Genomic DNA, 21524 nt, shown 5'->3' on the forward strand with positions numbered 1-21524 from the left:
TACAAACACTTAGAAACAGTATTTAGCACTGTACAAAAAGAAGTCAAGTTAGTCACGTTTGTGCTCCGGTGTTGTTGACAGTTTGACTTGGGGAAGTGCAATGTTGAAAGGCACTGTAGGTGATCAACCCCACTCTGAGGGTGAGTGTGTTCTCCTTTCAGGCCCAGGTCTGTTGAAAAGGTCACACCTAGTTAGCAATGGTTCTGGTTGGCGGACTGGGAGAAAGGTTAACAAAGTTCATGGGGGGGTGAGCGGGGTTGGGGACTTACAAATCAAGTATTCAAACTTGCTAGTAATGTAACCAAAGCGTGGTCTCCAGCAGGAGATTGTAGTGAGCACAAGAGGCTCTCAGGTAAAGCAGCACCACAGCCAGTAGGGAGAAATCATATTAAAAAAGCATATACAAATGTGGATCAATCATACCTAGAGAGTGCCAGTAAAGGTGACAACGAGAACATGCCCCATCTGTGTGTGAATGTGAGGCCGGGGAAGAGCAGCCTGGATAGGACCAACGACCGTATACTCTGTTATTCCGCGTCACTTTGATTTCAGGGCACGTAGGCACTTATTTACCTGACAGACATTAGTTTGTAAGGTTGCATTGTCAATAACATTCAGACTCACCTGTGTCCTGCTAAGCCGGCTGCCTCCTCAGTTGCCGCCTGTGGTACAGTGCGCCTCCTTTGCTTGCATGAGCCTTAGAAAGACTTGCCTGGACAAAGTCCACTCTGTAATCTACCTGGTACAGAGCGGCATTGTGTAAAAGCATCGCCCTTTGTGCCCCTATGTCAGGCCGGTTTACCTTCGTCATGTATACGTGCGAGTCTCCAAATATGGACATTGATGAACTCTCCTGCCTTCCCACATAATTTTATATTATGTTCCATTTTTTATATGTTATACCAGACACCTCTTACTGGATGCTGAGTGTGGGTTTGCATTTGTAGGTTTTCCATTGGAAATTTTCCTCCTGGGGACTCTGCTTACCAGTCCTGGTCCAGTGAGGGTGCAGGTTTTGTAAAGTGAGAGTTCTTCCCATGATCGTGGCCAGTGAGAGGGAGGGGGCCTAAAGGGCTGCTGGACAAACTTGTGCAGGATTGGTGTAGCCCGTAAGCGGTCTGTGGGGGTGCAATGCAGTGGGGATTCTATTATTTGGACCCAGCACCACCCATGTGCCAGTGCGGAGAGGTTGTCTGTCACAGCCATTGCCCTTTCCTAAGCTATTAAAGGCTGTGGGCCATATTTATCAAGGGGCTGCGGTGCTTTTGCGCTACGCTACGGGGTGAAAAGCAACCCAAGATGCGATTTATCTGGCCATGCAAGGCCCCCTGCGTGCCCCTCAGTGACCTAATAAATCTAGAGTAATGCAGCGCAAATCACTGTGTTGCGTTACTCTGCCCCCAGGGAGGCGTTCCATGGGTGGTGAGCGGGTGTTCCCACGCAGCACCCATACATTTTGGCAAATTCCCGGATTTACCATAGATGTTATACCTGGGAATGTGTCAAAAGGCTACGCCTCCCCCAGATGAGGTGTAACGAGGAGAAATATTTGTATATCTCTTTGTTTTTTCCTATATCTACATGTGATGAATTCTGCAGCACTCATAGAAAGAGGGAAATGACTCAGGGCTTGTTTTTGTGCAGGGCGTTATTCCTCCCTGCACAAAAGCAATCCTGGTAACAACGCAGGCCCCCTTCCATCGTGGTGCAAGGGTGCCTGCGTTGGCCCTAGGCAACACATTGTACACCATCCTTGGTAAAAGGCAGGAATACACCATAAAAGGTTAAGTACTGCGCCTTCCTGCCCTTTCCCTATCACGCAGTGCTGCATGATATCATGATAAATATGGCCCTGTGTGTTCAGGAAGACAGGAAGACCAGATCCCATTTTAAGTAGGATTACACTAGTGTTTGTGTTCTGCAACGTACCTGGCAGGTGGGGCGAGGGGGCTCAGGCTTGTGATACGGATTCTAGTGGGCCAGCTTGTTGCTGACTCTAGGACATCGCTCAAGTTCTTGCTGTTGATGAATTTACTTGACTGTGAGGCCCATATCTCCTATTGTACTGCATGGGGGATGTATGTCGTTACAACGCATACTTTTACAACGCATACCTTTACAACGCATTTTTTACACCGCAACATCCATTAAAACGCATTCCATTACAACGCATGCCATTACAATGAAATCTTTGAAACTACCTTTACAACGCATTCCACTACAACGCATACTACATTTACAACGCATACCGTTACAACGCATACCATTACATTGCATGTATGGTAAGTATTGGATAGTGTAGGGGTAAAAATTACTATTCTAACTCCACGGGGTGCAACAGTAGGGTAAGTGTTGGATAGTGTAGGTATGCGTTGTAATGGTATGCGTTGTAATGACTGGGTTGTAAAGGTAAGCGTTGTAGTGGTATGCGTTGTAGTGACATGCGTTGTAATGGCATGCGTTGTAATGGATGTTGCGTTGTAAAAGTTTCGTTGTAAAGGTAGTGCGTTGTAAAAGTTGCGTTGTAAGTGTTGTTGCCCTGCATGGGTGACTTCCTTTTGAGTATTGCCAACTGTGCCTTTCCAAACGGCTGCTTACTTCGCTGGAGGTAATTTGAAGCACACACATTTTTAGGTCGAGTGAAACTCGGACCTGTTATTGTCAAACAAAAAGCTGACTTTTTACGAGCGGTTTTTCCAAAGTTCACGTGAAATCACGTGACCACAAGCTCCTTCGTGCACGAGCTTGCATTTCACCCACAAGCTTCTCCTGCCAGCAGCATTTGCCATCACGGCCGCAGGCCGTGACTTCAAAGGGTTCCGCTGCCCGGCCCCCTGCTTCACGGCCATCTGTTCCCCAGCACCTCCCCTAATTATTCACTGCTGGCCGGCCCATCTAGTTTTGCACGGCTTTCGGTTTCCGCTTGATTGCCTACACAGCCCGCCGAGTTCCATGTCTCTTCTTGTTAGGTTTCGCTGCAAAGCATGGCTTTACATCACTCTCCATCAGAGCCTCCTCTCCGCCCCCTTCCCTGCAGTTTCCCAAAGGCTTCTCCTCCCCTAATTATTCTTGGCCGGCTACAGGCCGGCCGTACTTTCAGTTTGCTTCTCTTCATCAGTTTATGAATACTCTCTGAACAGACAGTTCAGTCTAACTTGTTTTATATCTGTGTGTCTCTTCCTCTTCACCTCGTCTACTCTTTCATTCTGTTGTGTGTCTCTTCCACTGCTGTGATTTCAGACTGCCTCTCACTCTCCTGTTTTTTTTATATCTGTGTGCCTCTTCCTCCTCACCTCTTTTACTCTTTCATTATGTCGTGTCTCTTCCACTGCTGTGATTTCAGCCTTCTTCTCTGCATCCTCTGTGTTTATGCCCAGTGACTTCTGTTCCTTTCATTTTGTTCTCTTTTCGTCATTTAACGGGCTTCGGCTGTATGGCTTCAGCTTTTGCATCTGTCCCTTCTGCTCTGTTTCCAGTCTGTTTGCGCGTCTCTTCCTCTGTTGTAGTTTCCATATAACCCTCGCTGCTCATTTTCGAACTTTTGACCCCTTGTATTGCCGTGTTCTCCTTACAGTGTGTTGCTCTGTCATTTATATCCTCACATCTCTCAGCCTGCTGCTCAGTGTTTTGACAGTTTCTGCTTTAAGTTTCTGTTTCTGCTGCCCTCCATTCAGTCTTTTCACCCCCACCTCTCTGCCCCTGTGGTTTTGTCCATTTTGAGCCTCCGGGCCGGACACAGACAGTATCGTCTCTGCCCATTTTCCTCTACAGGGAGAACAGCGAGAACTCCAACAGCCACAACGCCTTATCGTCCTCCATGAACGGCAAAAATAAGACAGTTTTGGGGAGTTCCGATGAGGAAAAGACGCCCCTGGGAACTCCGGAGCACCGGTCCTCGAGCCCGGCCATGATGCTCTCCTCGAACCCTGGTCTGCACCCCCTGCATGGCATGGGACACCCCCAGGGCCAAGGCGCCATCCCCGTGTCCGGACCAGACCCCATGCACCACCACACTTTACAGGACTCCATCTTGAACCCCATGTCCTCCAACCTGGTGGACCTCGGACCCCAATAGGAGCCCCAGGGGACTCCGGTAATCAGCGAGGAGGGATCCTGATTGGACAGTGGCAGCCTCGGGCTGGCTGGATGAATGGATGGTTTACGGTACGGCAATGAACTGCGGAAGTTGAGTACGTGCAAAGGCAGGTCGGAAGGGTTTACAAGGCTGTTTTTTGGTGGATTCACAACCCAGCATACTTGCTGGGAGCTGCGAATTTCTCTGTAGCCTTGTCACGTTTTTATGTTACATGTACGTTGCCAATATGCCTGAAGCTAAATACACCCAGGCCATACATATTTGGGACACCAGGCGGACAAGGTGTAATAATTCACTCCTATATCGCAGGTATATATTATAAGTTTACAGGACTCGCAGCAGCATGTTGCAGGAGCACCGTGAAAGATGCAGCTCCGTCTGTGCCCTGTGCCAGCCGGGTCCGAGCATTTGCCCAATGCTCTCTGGTAGCAACCTGGCACGGTGCAGTCACCTACAGCTGGACGCTCACACGACCCCTCCCCCTCCGAATGCGACCAAGAGCTGCAGAGCGAACCACCGGTCACTAAATATCTTCTTCTTTGTTTATATTGTGTGAATACATTCTTTGGAAATATCTCTGCTTTTATTTTATAATAAAATATTGAAATAAAATAATACATTACATGGACGTATTTAATGTGACATAGAGCTTGAGGTAAAACGGCAGTTAGTGGGCAGACTCACTAAAAAACTTAACCGCACTTTTTTTTTTGCCTTTAGTAAACGTGACAAGTCAAGCACATTGAAAGCTGTGTCACAGATGGTGGAACAATTGTGTACACAATGTACCGACATCCGAGATTCAAGGATTCCATAGCTGTATTTTAATGTAGCGCAGACTGTTCAGTGTGTGCGGCATCGAAGCGCTGTGAGTTACATATTTGAGTTACGAGTTACCCAAACTTAACCTTACCGATCGATTTTCTCTAACTTGTAAGGATGAATCGCTAGGGCACTTATGATTTGCAGGTTGATTAGAGCAGGGGTCAGTCAAGGCGCCGATATATCTTTCCTTCTTTTTCATTTGTTTTATTTTCAAACATCCAGAACTGTGAACATGTGCGAATAAAAAACTATTCCCCTAATGCACAGATTTAGAACTTCAGAAGCCTCGGTGTCTGCAAAGACTCTTTAGTGAACCTGCTACAGACATCGGCGTGAAACCTTCAGTTTCAAATCCGACAGGGCCGATTCCGATTTTCATCCTTCTTTGGGATGTTAAACACACAATATCGAGTGAGTTGCATGCTAATTCAGCTTATTCAGTCAAGGCAGTGCGCCTGTTAAAGGAAGCGCAATAAAACACACATTAGTATAATTTTTTTTAATTGGGATCTTTTTTGGTGCTCAGGAATAGTATTGAATTACAGATACTCATATTGAGATTTTATAAGTGGAGACCGCATCAAAGTGCCACCTTTGCCCGACATCAATTAAAGAGAGTGGATGCTAATTACTTGTATCCTGCACGCTGGTAACATGCAATTTTAAAGAAACCACTAATATTTTCAGAGTTTGAAAGATTATAGTTCCCAGACACTAAAGTGCGTGAATAAGTTAGCTGGTGCTTTTTAGGTTTCGTGACCTACAATGCGCGCAAGCGCATTGAGGGATCGAGAATTCAAGTAGCCAAAAACATTGTCAAACTAAGGGCTTTTGGTAAACTTGCCAATAGGTCTCGCAGTAGGAAAGTTGGAGCTATTACAATTGCAAATAACAATGCCTTTTATTTTTGTTTTCATTTTAAAAACATAAAGGGCTTTGTCATTTACAAAACCAATAGCTCCAACTTTCCTACTACGAGACCTATTGGCAACGCCAGTGCTTGTTTTACTAGATGTTCAGTCACCTCAGAAAGGAAGATTTCTACCTCATCGTCTGTGCACTTCATCTTTCTCTCCCTCCCTGTAGTTTCTTGGTATCTCTTCCTATCTTCCAGATTGTCATTTCTGTGCTGTTTAAATGACATCCTTAAAGATAAACAGGTGTCCTGCACCTTCCCAGCTATTTCACGCGTTTTTAGTGGAGTTTAACGCTATACAAATGACGCTATGCACTATTTTTACAGTGTCTGAGCGAGGAAAGTCATCATCGCTGTGCCATGCGATGTAAATTCGCCATAACATTTTCATCTTATAATGCAGCACTGTTGAGTAACCCGGCAGTGTTGCTATCTCTACCTGTGTTGCCTCTTCTGAACTCGATTCTCTGACATGCTTGTGATCTCAGCAATAGGTCCAGATTTATCATACTTTCATGCAGCAAAACGCAGCAAGCCACCTTATGGTGCTAAGGGAAAGGGCGGGAATGCGCTGTATTTAACACCATAGGGCGCATTTCTGTCATTACTTTGCAGCGGTGCACTTTTGGCTGCCTAGCGCCAAAGCAGGCACGATTGCGTCATGGCACAAGGGTGCCTGTGTTGCAGGCAAGACTGTTTTTGTGCAGGACGGGAAACCCTTCATAATCTGACATGACAGTTTCCTGAAGACTGAATACTTTTTTGGCTTGCAGCTGTCTATGATATCGAACGTCTAAGACCGTTTTGCGAAGAACAAGAAGTAGTGCGGTGCCATTTGGTCTGATCATAGTGTCAATGGAGTGCTAAGACACCTTCAGCTACCGCTCCCCCTCACTGGTGATACCACCCACCCTATTTAAAAAATCCACTAGGTACTGCTGCATGGCAACAAGGGGATCTAGTTGCCTGTTACAGCATGGGGTGGCATTAGTGTGATGCAGTATGCTATAAGGCAAGGTTCAAAAAAGTTGATCCTGGAGGTCCGGATCCATGCCAGATTTTTAAGATAGCTACATTTATCTAAAAGAGGATATGCTAAAAATCTGGGCATGATAATGCCTATCTGAGAAGAGAGGGTGGGTGAAAGGGCATGATGATATATCTACGACAACTAAAGTTGCTACATCCCAGAAATAATAGTGCTCCAAGTTCGGCATGTCAATCAGGCTTGAACCAAGTGGGTGATAAAGGTCGGTGGTTACACTCACAACTGTAACTGCTGTAACAAGTAACATCTCTAAAGGGGCACTCTGTGAAAACTGAAGTGAGGGAATCTCTTGAAAACTTGCCCAGAATGTTGTAAAGATTCATGTTGTACATGAAGAAATGCTAAGAAGCAAGGAGTATACTTATACATTATTCCTCAGTCTTTTAAACTGTTTCACAAATTATTGACTCAAGGGGGAAGGGGCTCAGATAAGGGTAAGGCGATAAGCTCCTCATGTTGTACAGTTCTCAGGGGCAGTGATACAGCAGAAGTGGTAAGCGGGACAATGAGATGTTTACTGAAAAACACCAGGTTGTGAGCTGGGAGACGGCACGGATTAAGGGCAGCCAAAGAGAACCAGGAGGCCAAGAAGTCCACTACCCCACCAGTGCTCCAGCCTACACACCAGCCATTACTGCTAGTGAAGCACCAGCACTGTTGACTCTGCCCCTACCGGAGGAGAGTAGGAGCCACGACGCGATGGGCGCAGGAGTGCCATTAAGAGGGCGCAGGAGTCCCGCAGCGCAGGAGTCTTTACTTATTTACACAGCACCAGCACTTTTGACTCTGTCCCTACCGGAGGAGAGGAGGGCCACAACGTGACAGGTGCAGGAGCGCCTTACAGAGGGCCAAATGGCGATTCAGCGTGCGCAATGTAATTTGTATTATTTATTTATTTAGTTACTTAACTCCGTTTGGCCGTGTACCGGAGTTTACTACCCCCCCCCACCGTGCCCCTCCCCCACCCCGCCCCGCAGCACTCCCTCGAGGAGCCGCCACAGATTGTGAGCAGACCTTCAAAATACATAATCATATCTATACAATGCAGGCTATGTTTAATTTTTGTTTATGAGAGTACATTGGGGGAAAAAGAACAATCATATCAAGTCTTTTCTCTCTCTACATTTCCAGAAAAACAGATAAGGATTATATATTAAGAAAGCTGGGGGGAGGAGACAAGATGGCGACCTGAACGGACGTTTCGATTCCCGGCTCCGCGACCCTGTACACTCCGCACCGACATCCTGCCTTCTATCCTGAGTTTGCACCGCAGCGGAGCGATGCTGTGATCGCGCTGAACCTACCCGTGTTCCTCCGAGGTCCCTGCGTGCCGGATTGGGAGAGTTATCGTCGTGCTGAATGGACGACCTCCGTAGCCCTGGCTCTGGGACCCGTGTCGCTCCTCTCCGCGACAGTCGCTGGACCGGCAACAGTCTGCTAAGCCCGAGGTGCACCGGTGCGATTATCCACGCCGCCGTCACAGGGGGAGTCTCACAAAACCTCTTTGAACACCCGAGTGCCTCGCTCCATGAGGACGACTCGTCGTGAGGACGTGGGTGCCCGCTGCGGACAACTCCCCTGGGCGGCGCTGAGACTATCCTAAGCCGCCCCAGCTTGTGGGTCGCCTCCGTGATTGCCTTTGCCTGGTGACCGAGCGGCAATGCCATTCCCTGTGCATCGTTCCGAGGCCGTGTGCTATGCCTGCAACGGCGACCCGGATTGCGGTTCCTCGGTACCGTACTCGCCCTCTTCTTTGTGTACTTATCCCGAGGAAGAAGACATGGCGGCTGCCTTCCCTGAGATGGCGAGTGCTATCTCGCATCGCAATTTTACCACCCCGCCCGATAGCGAGCTGAGGGCTGCACTCTGTGAACCATCCTGCACTGTGGAGCTAGAGTACCTGCAACCGAAGCCAACCTACAGGACCATTCTGGCCGCACTAGCCGAGCTCCACAGTGACTGGCGTGCCCTCTTCGGTGAGCTGGGTGAGCAGTTCGACGATGTCCTTATGTCGGGGCGGGCGAGGCCGGCCAGTTCCCAGCATTGTACTGGTTTGCCTTTGTCAGTTTCTGTGGGGGAGACCGGGTTGCGGAGCGAGCGCGGAGAGGTGTTGACTATCCCTATTTGCCGTGATGCTCGTGAACGGCCGTTCAGCGGCTTCAGTGACGCTACAATGTTTCCCCTTTTGCCGAGGATTGAGACTTTGTTTACGGGGAGATTATTGTTTCAAGATTTGCCCTTGCAGACATCGGTCCCCTTTGAATCTGCAGCCTCGCAAGCATCTCTCTCCCGGCGATGGATGGGATATCGTCTCATGTGTTTGGGGGTGCTTATCTTGTTTGCCTGCGGCTCGTCGAGTGACTGGAGACGTCCATTTTGTCTCTACCTCCCTTTTCCTTATCGGTGGTGGCCATCTTGTCCTCCGGCTTTGTTTGGATCGGGCCCCCCCCCGGAGGCCATGTCTGAAGAGGTTGTCACGATCTGGCCAGGGCTGAGGGGATCTTTCTCAGTGCTCGTTATGGACTGGCTGGCGGAGACTCGATTCGGAACGTTGTTACGATGTGATCATTGGAACTGCTTGTGCCTGATGAGACAAATTGCCTGAGTCGTACTGGTTCCCTCTCCTCCTTGTTTGTATTCCCCTGGACTGCCGAACTTTGCGCTGATTTTGTCTACTTGGCCGATGGAGACCTGAACTGGGACGTTTTCCTGAAACTTTTGCATGCGCTATTTGCAATGGTCTTTTCCCATTTCAGGTTGCAATTGATTGCAGTTGATCATTCTTACTGGGGTGGATGTTTTGCGGGCTGGGGGGCCGGGGATAAGTGCTGCTGCTGGTGTTCTCGTTATTTTTGTCTGTTCGGCTGGCGGGGACCTGGATTGGAACGCTTTTCTGGTAATTTTATGAGCTCTATTTGTGATATCCCTCCCCACTTAAGGTTGCAACTGATGTGTTCTTTTTGATCTTGTGGATGGGGTGGAGGTTCTGTGCGGGCGGTGGAGTCCGGGATTCAGTGGTTATGGCCCTCCTCCGGGGTTATGTGTTCTATGGGAGTTTTAGATTAGGCCACTATTTTCTTACTCCCTATATATTAGGTATTATTGTATTTCTTTCCCTTTTTCCTCTTCTTACTTTCCTTATTCTATATTTCGGGTTTATTGGGCGACAGACACACTGCTGGGGGGGGGGGTTGGCCGTAGCCTCTGCATGCGTGTAGGGTGGGGGGTTGGGGGATGGGTTTTTAGTTTCCTGGTTTCGGTTTCTATGGTGCCTTGTTTTTTCTCCATTTTATTTCTTCCTCTTATTCTACCTTGGGTCCGTGTTGGTGTTTGCTGGTGGGCGGGTGGCGGTGGACAATTGTTAGGATGTTGGTTCTGATACCCTTGCTACACACTTTCTGAGCCGCCATGCCGCCTGGGGGGACTTGACTTTTGGGTTGTTGGGCTATGTGTGACTTTGTCGCTACTGTTATGTTACGCCTGCACGGACCCTGCTTTCTTAGTCTATAGCTTCTAATTTCAATTAAAACGGAACAGTCGGACCTTAATAGCTGCAACAGAAAACCTTTAAAATTAACCTTCAATGCTCCTGAGACGTGGTAGCACGATGACCTACAGTGTAACTTTTGATTGCTTGCTTACTGGTATTGATGTGCTATTGCGTCGCCGTATTGCATGCGCCAGTGCTTCAACAGTATTCGTGGCCGGCCTGAGGGTTGTAGGCCCGTATTTGTTCTTTTACTATTGCACAAATAAAGGTTTTCAAAAATTGGAAAAAAAAAAAAAAGAAAGCTAATCTACCTCCAGGAATATAGATTTTCAAGACATTTACTGAAGGTAAAGTAACTGCATACATTATATGTGATTAACCCCTTAAGCGCTGCCGTTGGCCAACGGTCGTCGCAAGCACTACCTTGCCAGTGCTGCGCACGACCGTTGGCCGAAGGGCCAGCGCTCAATTTTCGAACGTTCAGCACTGGGTGCTGAAAGTTCGACGCAGCTATGAGGTTAAAGAGTATGAGACGTGCTCATATTATTCACATTTTTCTTACATTTGTCATTTCAGACCTCCTTCCCAGCAGTCCCTTTCCCTCCTCCTTCCCCTCACCTGGCATCTCAGGGATCCTGTGTTAGTTTATTTCTGGAACCCAGTGATGCCTGGAGGTGAGTCCCTTTGAGCATCGGGCCATTCCTGAGAACCGTCAGATTGAGACCTGACATCAAAACATCCAAAACTGTATTCTGTAATGACAGGTGAAAACATCCATTCTGAATGTTTTAATTGAGTCTGAATAACAGCACAACTCCTAAATAGGATTTTTGCGCAGCTTGAGTCAAATGATTACAAAGCATACCAGACTACTTTTATCACTGTAAGGATTTATTGTAAATGTGATCTGCGCACACAGCTACAAGCTGACTGGAAGTAGGGCCAACATTGCCACCACAAAAATATGAGGACATTTGTCATGACCACCAACATGCAAACATGCTCCTCAATATTTCTCTCTATCACCTCATTTTGTTTTGACAACCTTTGTTTTTATATTTTTCCTCCAGTTTTGGTTTTCTTTTTTTAATTCTAGTTTAGTTCTTTGCTTTTATTACTTGTAGGTCTGTGCATGATGTTGCAGTTTGTTCTTTTGGGAGAAAAAAAGCACTCAGAAGTCGCAAACCTGACGTAGGACCAACCTCTATGATTTAGGCGGTTGTGCCTTTTTGATACTTAGGCCCGATTTACAAACATTTTGCTCTGGGTTTTCACCACAACAAATGATGCAAACCTGTGCAAAACGTTTTTTAAATTTACTAACAGCACAAACTTGTTTTGAGCTGGAAAGTGGCCTGAAAGTAACGCAAAGCAGCACAACGCACTGATTTAAGTTACTCTGGATCAAGGGGGCGTTCCATAGGTGGTACATGGGCGTTCTTATGCAACCACGCATGGTTTTTCACACAAAACCCTTTCTATTAACAACAATAGACAGGGTTTTGTGCCAAAAAATAACACCACTTTGAAGCAGGTACTAAAAGGATAGATGCTTTTATTTCTTCTAACATTTCCCACTTTGCATATGTGCTGCACTGTACCATACACATTCGAAGTAGGAAATCTTTTAAAGTTTATCTAGGCATAGAATTTTGTACAGGAAGGCTATCCTTCCAGTATATAACCTATAATAGACATCATGCACACACCTTTGCACTATGGCACAAAGGTGAGGGCATGGCCCTAGGCAGCTTTAGTCTGTCCCAGCACTGGAGAGAGCAGGACAGCGCCATGTCTCTGTGGATATGGCACGCCCCTGCTCTCTCCCTGTCATGCAAGGCGGCACAGCTACTTTGGGTGCTGTGCTGCATTCTGTTGCATCTTCCTAAATCTAGGCCTTAGGCCCACATTTACTATGATTTTGTGTTGGGGTTGCATCACATTTTTGGCGCAGCCCAGATGCTAAATAATTTCTGGCATTTACTAAGCCACGCAAAGCCACTGTGTGCTGCATTGTTTGGTTTAGTAAATACAAAATACCACAGCGCAGAACATAGTGGTGCCCTGTTTCACTCTGTTTCGGGTAGGCGTTTCATCAGTGGAGCTTGGGCGTTCTTATGATCCACCGATGTATTTGGCGGACACTTAGATTTACAAAGACCTGTACACCTTGGTTTGAGCCAGAATAGTACACCTACCCGACTGAGGCATAAAGAAGAGAAATACCTTATTTCTCATTGTTACTTCCTCCTTGTAGTGTGGTGCATTCAGCAGCACACCTAGAAACAGGAATATGCCTTTATGGTTTGTTTTTGTGCGGGTGGGTATCCTTTCCTGCACAAAAACAATCCTGTCTATAACACAGGCACCCTTGCACAATGGTGCAAGGGTGCCTGTAATGACGGACAGCAGTACACAGTGTGCCAGTGCAAGGAGAGAGAAGAAATGCTTCATATGTTTGTAAATATGGATTAATTCTACTTTCTCCCTTTCACTCACTGCAGTAGTTGTTTGAAGGTTGGAGCCCTGTTTAGAGTTAAGGTTCAGGAAGGATAAAAATGAACATTGGAATTCATCTTAATGAAGTTCTCAAGGACTTTTGTAATTGTTATAATCTTTATAGTTTTTATAATTGACAATGCAATCTAAAATTCATTTTCTTCATAAAAGTTTCTTTATACAATTTTTTTCCTAAATGGACATCTTTGATATTGCATTTTCTACTCTTGCGTGAATCTAAGAGACGGTATGCCACAGTGAAATCCTAAGCTGAAAGAGACTTATCACATTCATATGTTCAGTTCACAGTTTCAAGGCTGATGGAGTTTTCTCACATTGCACACACTAATAACAGAACTTCCTATGTCCCCTCTTAGAGTATAATTCTTTGTTTACAATGGAATATGCCACAACATGTGCTCTACCACAAGCATAAATGCACAAGTCACTTTTGGTGTTATTGCTGTCAAGTCATTTTACATTTGGAGCGGGTCACATTCACTTATAAATGACTATTCAATAGCAAGTGGAAGGTACAATTCAGTGGCTGTAGTGAACACAAAGGAAGCATGGAAATCATAAATGAGTACATTAGAAGTAGACGCAGAAGGCCAGCAGGAGAGCAAAAGCACCCAGGAGCTTTAGCATGAGTGGTAGTGAAGAGCTCGTCATCATACAGTCATCATCCACCACCCGTGTTTTTGTCGGCTTGATGATCCGATCCTTCTGGCTCAGGATGGCTTTCCTGGCCCCGTCCCATTTCCCTGGCCCAGTCAGGCGGTAGTGGTAGGGTGTGCATGGGCCGAAGAACAGTTCCTTGGCTAAGACTGGATCCTTCAAGAAGATGCTGAGCAGGTTGGGTTTCACCCCAAACTGAGAGGCAAGTTCATCCACGTAATCCACATAGTCCACTTGAATGGTGTGTCGTGGGCTGGTCACATACCTGCATGGAAAAGAAGGGAGCATTGAGGATGGTGCGCTCAGTCTTGGTAGAAAATGGTGGTGTTCAAATTTTAGTGCACCGTCTTACACGTGCCACTTCAGTCAGTGTCTGTTCCTCTCGTCTTTCAACACTGGGCTACACCCAATGGTGAGGGACATTTAGTAATGAATGATTCTGCCATACGTGCACATGTGGCCCACATTATGAGTGGCCCACGGGGTGATGTGATATTTATTACACCTAATAAACCAAGATGGGGGTCCAAATTTACCAGGAGTGATAAATAACACCTATTGCACGTTTTTCACCAAAAATGGGGTATACAATTACTGTGCCAAAATCTGTATGTTTTGGGTATTATGTTGCAAATTTCTCTATTAAATTCAGAGAGGCTTCACCTGCCAGTATTCAAGTGGGAGTGCAAACTTTAACGCACCAAGTGCTATAAATTTGTATAACTTATTGTTCTGACATATCCCTATGTAGGTGTTTATGCAGGAGTTGAAAGCATCAGTCCTCCTGTAATGAGGTCCTTTGTGTTTAAAATAATGTCTGGAAAACACAATGTGTTGACATTTTTTCAGTTATTGAAAGGCTCTCCCAAAATGTAGTTCAGTAAGATTAACACAGATGTCCTGGGTCTTTTCTCCACTTCAGTCTTTCTTCTCTTGCAGTGTATGTATAAAAGCCCAGATTCCCTAGAAATATTGTACTACATTGTTGTGTTCCTAAGTGTTTACCTTCAGCAGCACCCTCTGGGAAGCAGCCATGGGAAGTACACTGAGAGTCTAAATTTCAACATTTCGTCCAGCTTTTATATTTATGGATTTTTAAATATAATCTAAAACATTTCTGGACTGGAGGTAGCATTGTAAAATAAGCCTCCGGCAATATTTTGAGGCAAATTGTACTTTCTGAAAATATTCAAGGATTGGAGATAGATTAGTAAAATAGCTGTGCCAGAAAAAAAAGAAAAACTCTTCGGGCAGAGGAACTGAAGACAAAAACAGAAGACAGTTACAGTGCGGAACTTTGGCATTTCAGGTAATTTAATTTAAAAACCCTGGGGCACATTTATCAAGCTTTCACTCAGCACAATGCCGCAAGCAACCTGCCTGTGCTGCTTGAAAGGTCAGGAATGCACAATATTTGACTTTAAACAGCGTGCTCCTATCCTTTCATTGCTCTGGAGCACAATGTTTTGCCCAGCGCCAATGCAGGCCCCTTGTGCCATGGTGTAAGTGGACCTAGCACCAAATCAGGCACCCTTGCACCATAGTGCAAGGGTGCCTGCGTTGCATGCAGGATTGTTTATGTGCAGGAAACCTTCCTGCACTAAAACCATCCTCAGAGGCCTTTTCCTTTTTCTATGCATGTTGCAGATTGTAGCACACTTAGAAATAGGAAACAACAAATAAAAATATATATATATTTCTCCTCGTTATGCTTCACCTGGGGAGCCATAGTATTTCAACGCATTCCCAGGTCTACCACTAATGGTTAATCTGGTAAATGGGCCAAAATCCAGGGGTGCATGAGTGGGAACTTTCACTCCCCACTGAAGGAACACCTTCCTGGGGAAGAATAATGTAACGCAGTGATTTGCGCTGCGTTACTCTAGATTTATCAAACCACTCAAGGGCATGCAAGATGACCCCGCATGGCTAGATAAATCTAACTTAGTAGTTACTTCTCCCTTGCACTGGCTCTTTAACTGTGGAGACATTATCATGAGGGCAGAGCCAAAGAAAGAAATGGTAGACAGCAGGTGAGAAGGATGCCTGGAGAAAGAACACCAGAAGCAATGGACGAATGAGCATGGAAGATGCAAGACTGAACTACGGGGAACTGAAGTAGCAGAAACATGGTGATATTCGGTGGTGTTTATGGTGTGCGTTCCTGCAGAATTTAAAAAAAGAAGGGAAAAAGAAGAAGGAGTAATACATAGGTCTCAGCATTTAGGATGGGCACTGGCATATGGCGACATAAATCAGCATCTTGTAGTTGTGCCAAATTAAAACAAAAATCCAAGAATGGCCTACAGAGGTAGTTCTTAAACTGTGGTCTGCAGAACCCTGGTGGCCTGCGATGCCTTTGCAGGGGGTCCAGAACCGTTATGAAAATTACATAATATCAACAAATTGATAAAGTATATATTAAGGAAAAAGCAAAATTGAAAATTGAAAATGTAAAAACATTCTGCAAATGTGAAGGAATTTAAAATTGGAGGTAAAAATGACAGGCCAGATTTGTCAAAATTAGACACAGCGCAACCCAGGAAGACAACTTGCTGCGTAAAATGGAGAGGGCAGGAATGCACCATATTTACTAAGATATGGCCATTTCTGCTTTTCTGCGACCCTTGACCCAAGGGTAGGTCGCTCCCCCTGCCTCGTGCAGCGCCACCAGTGCTCTCCACCATCTGCCAGTTTTTTGCACTCTCCTTTCTCTCCGCAGATTCCCCTTCGTTTTTTGACCTCTCTGTGTGCCTCTGTTCACCCTCTTTTCTCTCCACAGATCCCCCTTCGTTTTTTGACCTCTCTGTGTGCCTCTGTTCACCCTCTTTTCTCTCCCCAGATTCCCCTTCGTTTTTTGACCTCTCTGTGTGCCTCTGTTCACCCTTTCTCTCCACAGATTCCCCCCTCACTCATTTCCCGTCCCCCCGCCACCCTTTCCCGCCGTTTTGCCCGCAAATCGGTCTCTTCCCCGCCTACCCTCCAGCCGCCCACCTCCCAGCTGACCCCGCCTCCCCCAGATACCCATAAATGGCGGGCGCGCCGCTGGCGCGCCTAAGGCAAGCCCGTCTGCGCCCGTCCGCGCCTGGACCGCGCCCAGCGCCATGACCCCTGGCCCCCACCGACGACAGACGACTCGTCACACCTACGACGCCGCCGCACTCAAAGCACTCAATGCCGGCCGGAACCCCGCCTGCTGCCGGGCTGCCCCGAAACGCTTCCACGGACCCTTCACCTACACAACCTGCAAGTTCACCTGCCTCCGAACATGCATCACACCCGGCAAGCGTAACCCCAGCACCGACCTCAAGTGCATCCAGCTCAACACCCGCTCCATCCACAGACACGCCGTCGAACTCTGGAACCTGCTCGACACAACATCACCAGACGTCGCGTTCCTCACTGAAACCTGGATGAACGCCTCCTCAGCCCCAGACATCGCCATCGCCATCCCGGATGGATACAAGATCATCAGGAGAGACCGCATCAACCAGACTGGGGGAGGCATTGCCATCGTCCACAAGAACACCATCCGCATTACGACTAACACCGACGACCCCTACACCGCCGCCGAACACCTCCACTTCCAGATTCACACCGACCCAAAGACGACCCTCAGGGGCACCCTCGTCTACAGACCCCCGGACGCACACAATTCAGCGAAGACATCACGGACTTCATCAGCCCGCACTCCCTCCCCTCCGCCGACTACATTCTCCTAGGGGACCTCAACTTCCACCTGGAGAACAACAAGGACCGCAACACCGTCACCCTGCTGGACAACCTCGCCAACCTCGGACTCAAGCAACTGGTCAACACCCCCATCCACTACGCCGGCCACACACTTGACCCCGTCTTCTCATCCAGCAAGCACATTGCCTTCAGCCACTCCACCGGACTTCACTGGACCGACCACAGCTGCGTCCACTTCTACTTCAGAAAAAACACCACCCGCAACAGGCTCCCCACAGAAGCTGGAGCAAGATCACCGCCGACCAGCTCACCACCTCCCTCAGCCAGAACCCACCTGCCAGCACACCGGACCCCAACGAAGCAGCCCTCAACTTCACGCAGTGGCTGACCGCCTGCGCCGACGACCTCGCACCAATGAAGAACCCTCCCAGCAAACCCAGAAGCAAGAAGGACCCCTGGTTCACCGGCGAACTCAAGGACTCCAAGAAGACCTGCCGCACCCTCGAGAAAACCTGGCTCCTCGACCGGACCGCTGACAACTTGACCGCCCTCAAACACGCGACCCGCAAGCACCACCAGCTCATCCGCACCACCAAGAAGAAATCACTGAAGGATCAACTGGACAACAACGCCCACGACAGCAAGGAAATCTTCAGCATCGTCAAGGAGTTCTCCAACCCCAGCACCGGCAACAACGACATCACCCCTTCACAAGATCTCTGCGACTCTCTCGCCTCGTTCTTCCACCGCAAGATTGCCGACATCCACAACAGCTTCGGCGCATCATCCTCGCACCCAACCGCGGAACCAACGCACCCCTCCGCACTTAGACCGCAGTGACCACCGAAGACACAGCCCGCACGATGAACACCATCCACTCCGGATCTCCGACTGACCCCTGCCCCCACCACATCTTCAACAAGGCCGACTCCACCATCGTACCCCAACTCCAAGACGTCATCAACACCTCCTTCGACAACGCCACCTTCCCGGAGAGCTGGAAGCACGCACAGCTCAGCACCCTACTGAAGAAACCAACAGCGGACCCCACCGACCTCAAAAACGTCCGCCCCATCTCGCTCCTCCCTTTTTCTGCCAAAGTCATCGAGAAGATCGCCAACAGACAGCTTGCCGCCTTCCTCGAGACGAATGGATCCCTCGACCCCTCGCAGTCCGGTTTCAGAGCCAACCACAGCACCGAGACCGGCCTCATCGCAGCCACCGACGACATCCGAGCCCTTCTCGACAATGGGGAAACAGCAGCACTCATCCTCCTGGACCTCTCCGCCGCGTTCGACACTGTCTGCCACCGCACCCTAGCCCAACGCCTCAGCAACACCGGCATCCAAGAGAAGGCATTGAAGTGGATCATCTCGTTCCTCGCTGGAAGAACACAGAGAGTCCGCCTCCTCCCATTTCGCTCCGAGGGCACCAAAGTCATCTGCGGCGTCCCGCAAGGATCATCACTCAGCCCCACCCTCTTCAACGTCTACATGAGACCTCTCGCAGCCATCGCACGCCAACACAACCTCAACATCATCTCCTACGCCGACGACACCCAGCTGATCCTCTCCCTCACCAGAGACCCTGACACCGCCAGAACCAACCTCCACGAGGGATGAAAGACGTCGCCGAGTGGATGAAGAACAGCCGCTTGAAACTGAACTCAGACAAGACGGAAGTCCTCATCCTTGGGCCATCACCCTCCGCCTGGGACGACTCCTGGTGGCCCCCAGCCCTGGGCACCGCCCCAAAGCCGACAGACCACGCACGCAACCTGGGCTTCATCCTGGACTCCTCCCTCTCGATGACCAGACAAGTCAACGCCGTCTCCTCTTCATGCTTTCACACCCTCCGCATGCTCCGCAAGATCTTCCGATGGATCCCGATCGAAACCAGGAAGACGGTCACCCAGGCTCTCGTCACCAGCCGGCTGGACTACGGAAACACCCTCTATGCCGGAACAACAGCCAAGCTACAGAAAAGACTACAACGCATCCAGAACGCCTCCGCCCGACTCATCCTGGACATCCCTCGACGCAGCCACATCTCCGGCCACCTGAGGAACCTGCACTGGCTCCCTGTCACCAAGAGGATCACGTTCAGGCTCCTCACCCACGCACACAAATCTCTCCACAACCTGGGCCCCAAGTACCTCAACGACCGCCTGACCTTCCACGCGCCCATCCGCCAGCTACGGTCCGCCAGCCTCGCCCTCGCCTCCGTGCCACGCATCCGAAGAGCCACCGCCGGAGGCAAATCCTTCTCCTACCTGGCTGCCAAGACATGGAACTCCCTCCCCATCCACCTTCGGCTGACCCAGGACCACCTCGCCTTCAGGAGACAACTCAAGACCTGGCTGTTCGAGCAGTAGCGGCCCTCCTCCCCCAAGCGCCTTGAGACCCTTCCGGGTGAGTAGCGCGCTATACAAGTGCATTGATTGATTGATTGATTGCTTTCTGCCTGAGCTGTCGCAATAATGGCAGCCTGACTCCCATGCAGGCACCCTTCCGCCATGGTGCAAGGACGCCTGCGTTGCAGACAGGATTGTTTTTGTGCATTAAAAAACACCTTCCTGCACAAAAACATTACTTAGAGGCATTTTCCTATTTCTAAGTATGCTGCAAATTGGAGCACATTCGAAAGAGGAAAATGCAAGGTGAAATATAGTGTTTCCTCCTTGTTGCGCCGCAATCGGGAAGGCATACAATTTTGACACATTCCCAGGTTTACCCATGCTCCACCCATTTAACGGATTACTGGCGCAGAATAACTCAAGGCAGCGTCTTGCACTGCCTTGCATTACTCCACATTTACCAAGCAGCACAGGTTACACATGGTGGTCTTGCTTGACTTGGTAAATCAGAGTTAAGGATTGCTTTGCCCTTGCAACACTCTGCTTTATTTAAAAACAGTCCCAGACATGGTGGTCTGCTGAGCCACCATACCTGGGAAGGCCTCCCATTCCCAATGGGTTCGCAAATTGCGAGAGGCTTATTAATATTCATGAGCCGCTCAATTTGCGACCCCACTGGGAATCGCTAATCGTGTGTTACACACTGTTGTACATCAAAAATAGCGCCACACAAATTGCTAGTCGCAAGAAACTCCCAATTTGCGAGGTTCTATTTTGGCCATCATACATCTGGCCCTACATTTCCCCCTTTGTTAAAATTACAATTCGAATATTTATACACTATATAGACTTTTATAATTAGATCTCCTCAAACAATTTCTTTGGTGCTTGAATTATTTTAACTGATCTTGCCATTTGGAGCCGGGAACAACCACCATCAATGTCTAGGGTCTGTGTTGATGATGGAGAGGCATCAGCAGTCACTGATGTTTCAGACCCAGTCTCTCTTTCAACAGATAGATCTGGTGAACTTTGAGCTGACCCTGAAAGTGAGAAGAGTCTCTGGTAATAGACTACCCAGGGAGCTGGGCAGTCACCAAGTGTCCCTTGGTAGACACCACTTGAAAAGGTTGTGCATCAATAGGAGCATCTGATTTTCTTTTCCACATCTGGCATACGAGCACTGGATCTCCCCTCCTGAAGGCAATGTTAAAATGTCGTATACTTGTAAAGCGCACAGCTGCCCCAGCAAAGGGGCGTCCCGGCGCTGTATACCGCTGGGGAACCCATCCTGGCTTTCCCTGTGAGATGGTCCCTCCTGGGCATCTCCAAGGTGAAGACAAGCATCCCCGGCGCTGATGGGGCCGTTAGTAGAGATTAAGCAAGCTATTGCCCAGAGTTGCTGAGTGGGACCCATGGTTGGAGTAGGCACTGAGGCGAGAATTATCGAGTCCGCTGACCATGGTCCAAGACCCTGCCGCGTCGGGAATCAAACCCTGGTCCCGGGCCGACCTCTGCTTCTGGGTCTGTTGCCACTAACCAGTGAGCCACACCACTCCACTTGAGCCACACCACTCCACTTTGAGCCACACCACTCCATGTTCTTAGCATGTCATCTCTTGTCAGCATACGCTTTCATCTCTTGTTTATGAACCAAGTCCTTTTGACAAGTTGGATTCTCATCTTTCTTTCTCTGATTGGTCCACTGAGGTATCTTGATTGTTAATGCTCTACTGAACATCACTTTCACAGGACTTTCACTTGTGGGTGAGTGAGGTGTTGAACGATAAGCTCTCAAGGTTAGAGTTTAACACAGTTTTTAAATTGAGCTTCTCGAAAGTAGTATGCTGCGCTGCTTTCATTAGCATATTCGTAAAGTGCTCATCCAGTCCATTGGCCTGGGGCTACAGAAGTGTGCTCTTC

General features: G+C 48.4%; 2 protein-coding genes across 3 annotated transcripts in view; both read right to left on the reverse strand.

The window, feature by feature from the left end:
- The window catches only part of LOC147747925 (flavin-containing monooxygenase 5-like), a 149288-nt gene extending 148537 nt beyond the window's left edge, over positions 1-751 (reverse strand). Inside the window, exon 1 of the mRNA XM_086956848.1 lies at positions 625-751. The gene's annotated coding sequence lies outside the window, so the exon portion shown is untranslated. The remainder of the gene's footprint in view (positions 1-624) is intronic.
- A 10496-nt stretch (positions 752-11247) lies between these two features.
- Positions 11248-21524, reverse strand: part of LOC147747926 (flavin-containing monooxygenase 5-like) — a 418557-nt gene continuing 408280 nt past the window's right edge. For both annotated transcript variants that reach the window (XM_086956872.1, XM_086956863.1), the window contains exon 9: positions 11248-13817. In XM_086956872.1, coding sequence (XP_086812998.1) covers positions 13466-13817 — 352 coding nt within the window. In that variant the 3' untranslated portion in view covers positions 11248-13465. The remainder of the gene's footprint in view (positions 13818-21524) is intronic.

This window comes from Lissotriton vulgaris, chromosome 1_1, assembly GCF_964263255.1.
Source record: "Lissotriton vulgaris chromosome 1_1, aLisVul1.2, whole genome shotgun sequence".
Lineage (NCBI taxonomy): Eukaryota > Metazoa > Chordata > Amphibia > Caudata > Salamandridae > Lissotriton > Lissotriton vulgaris.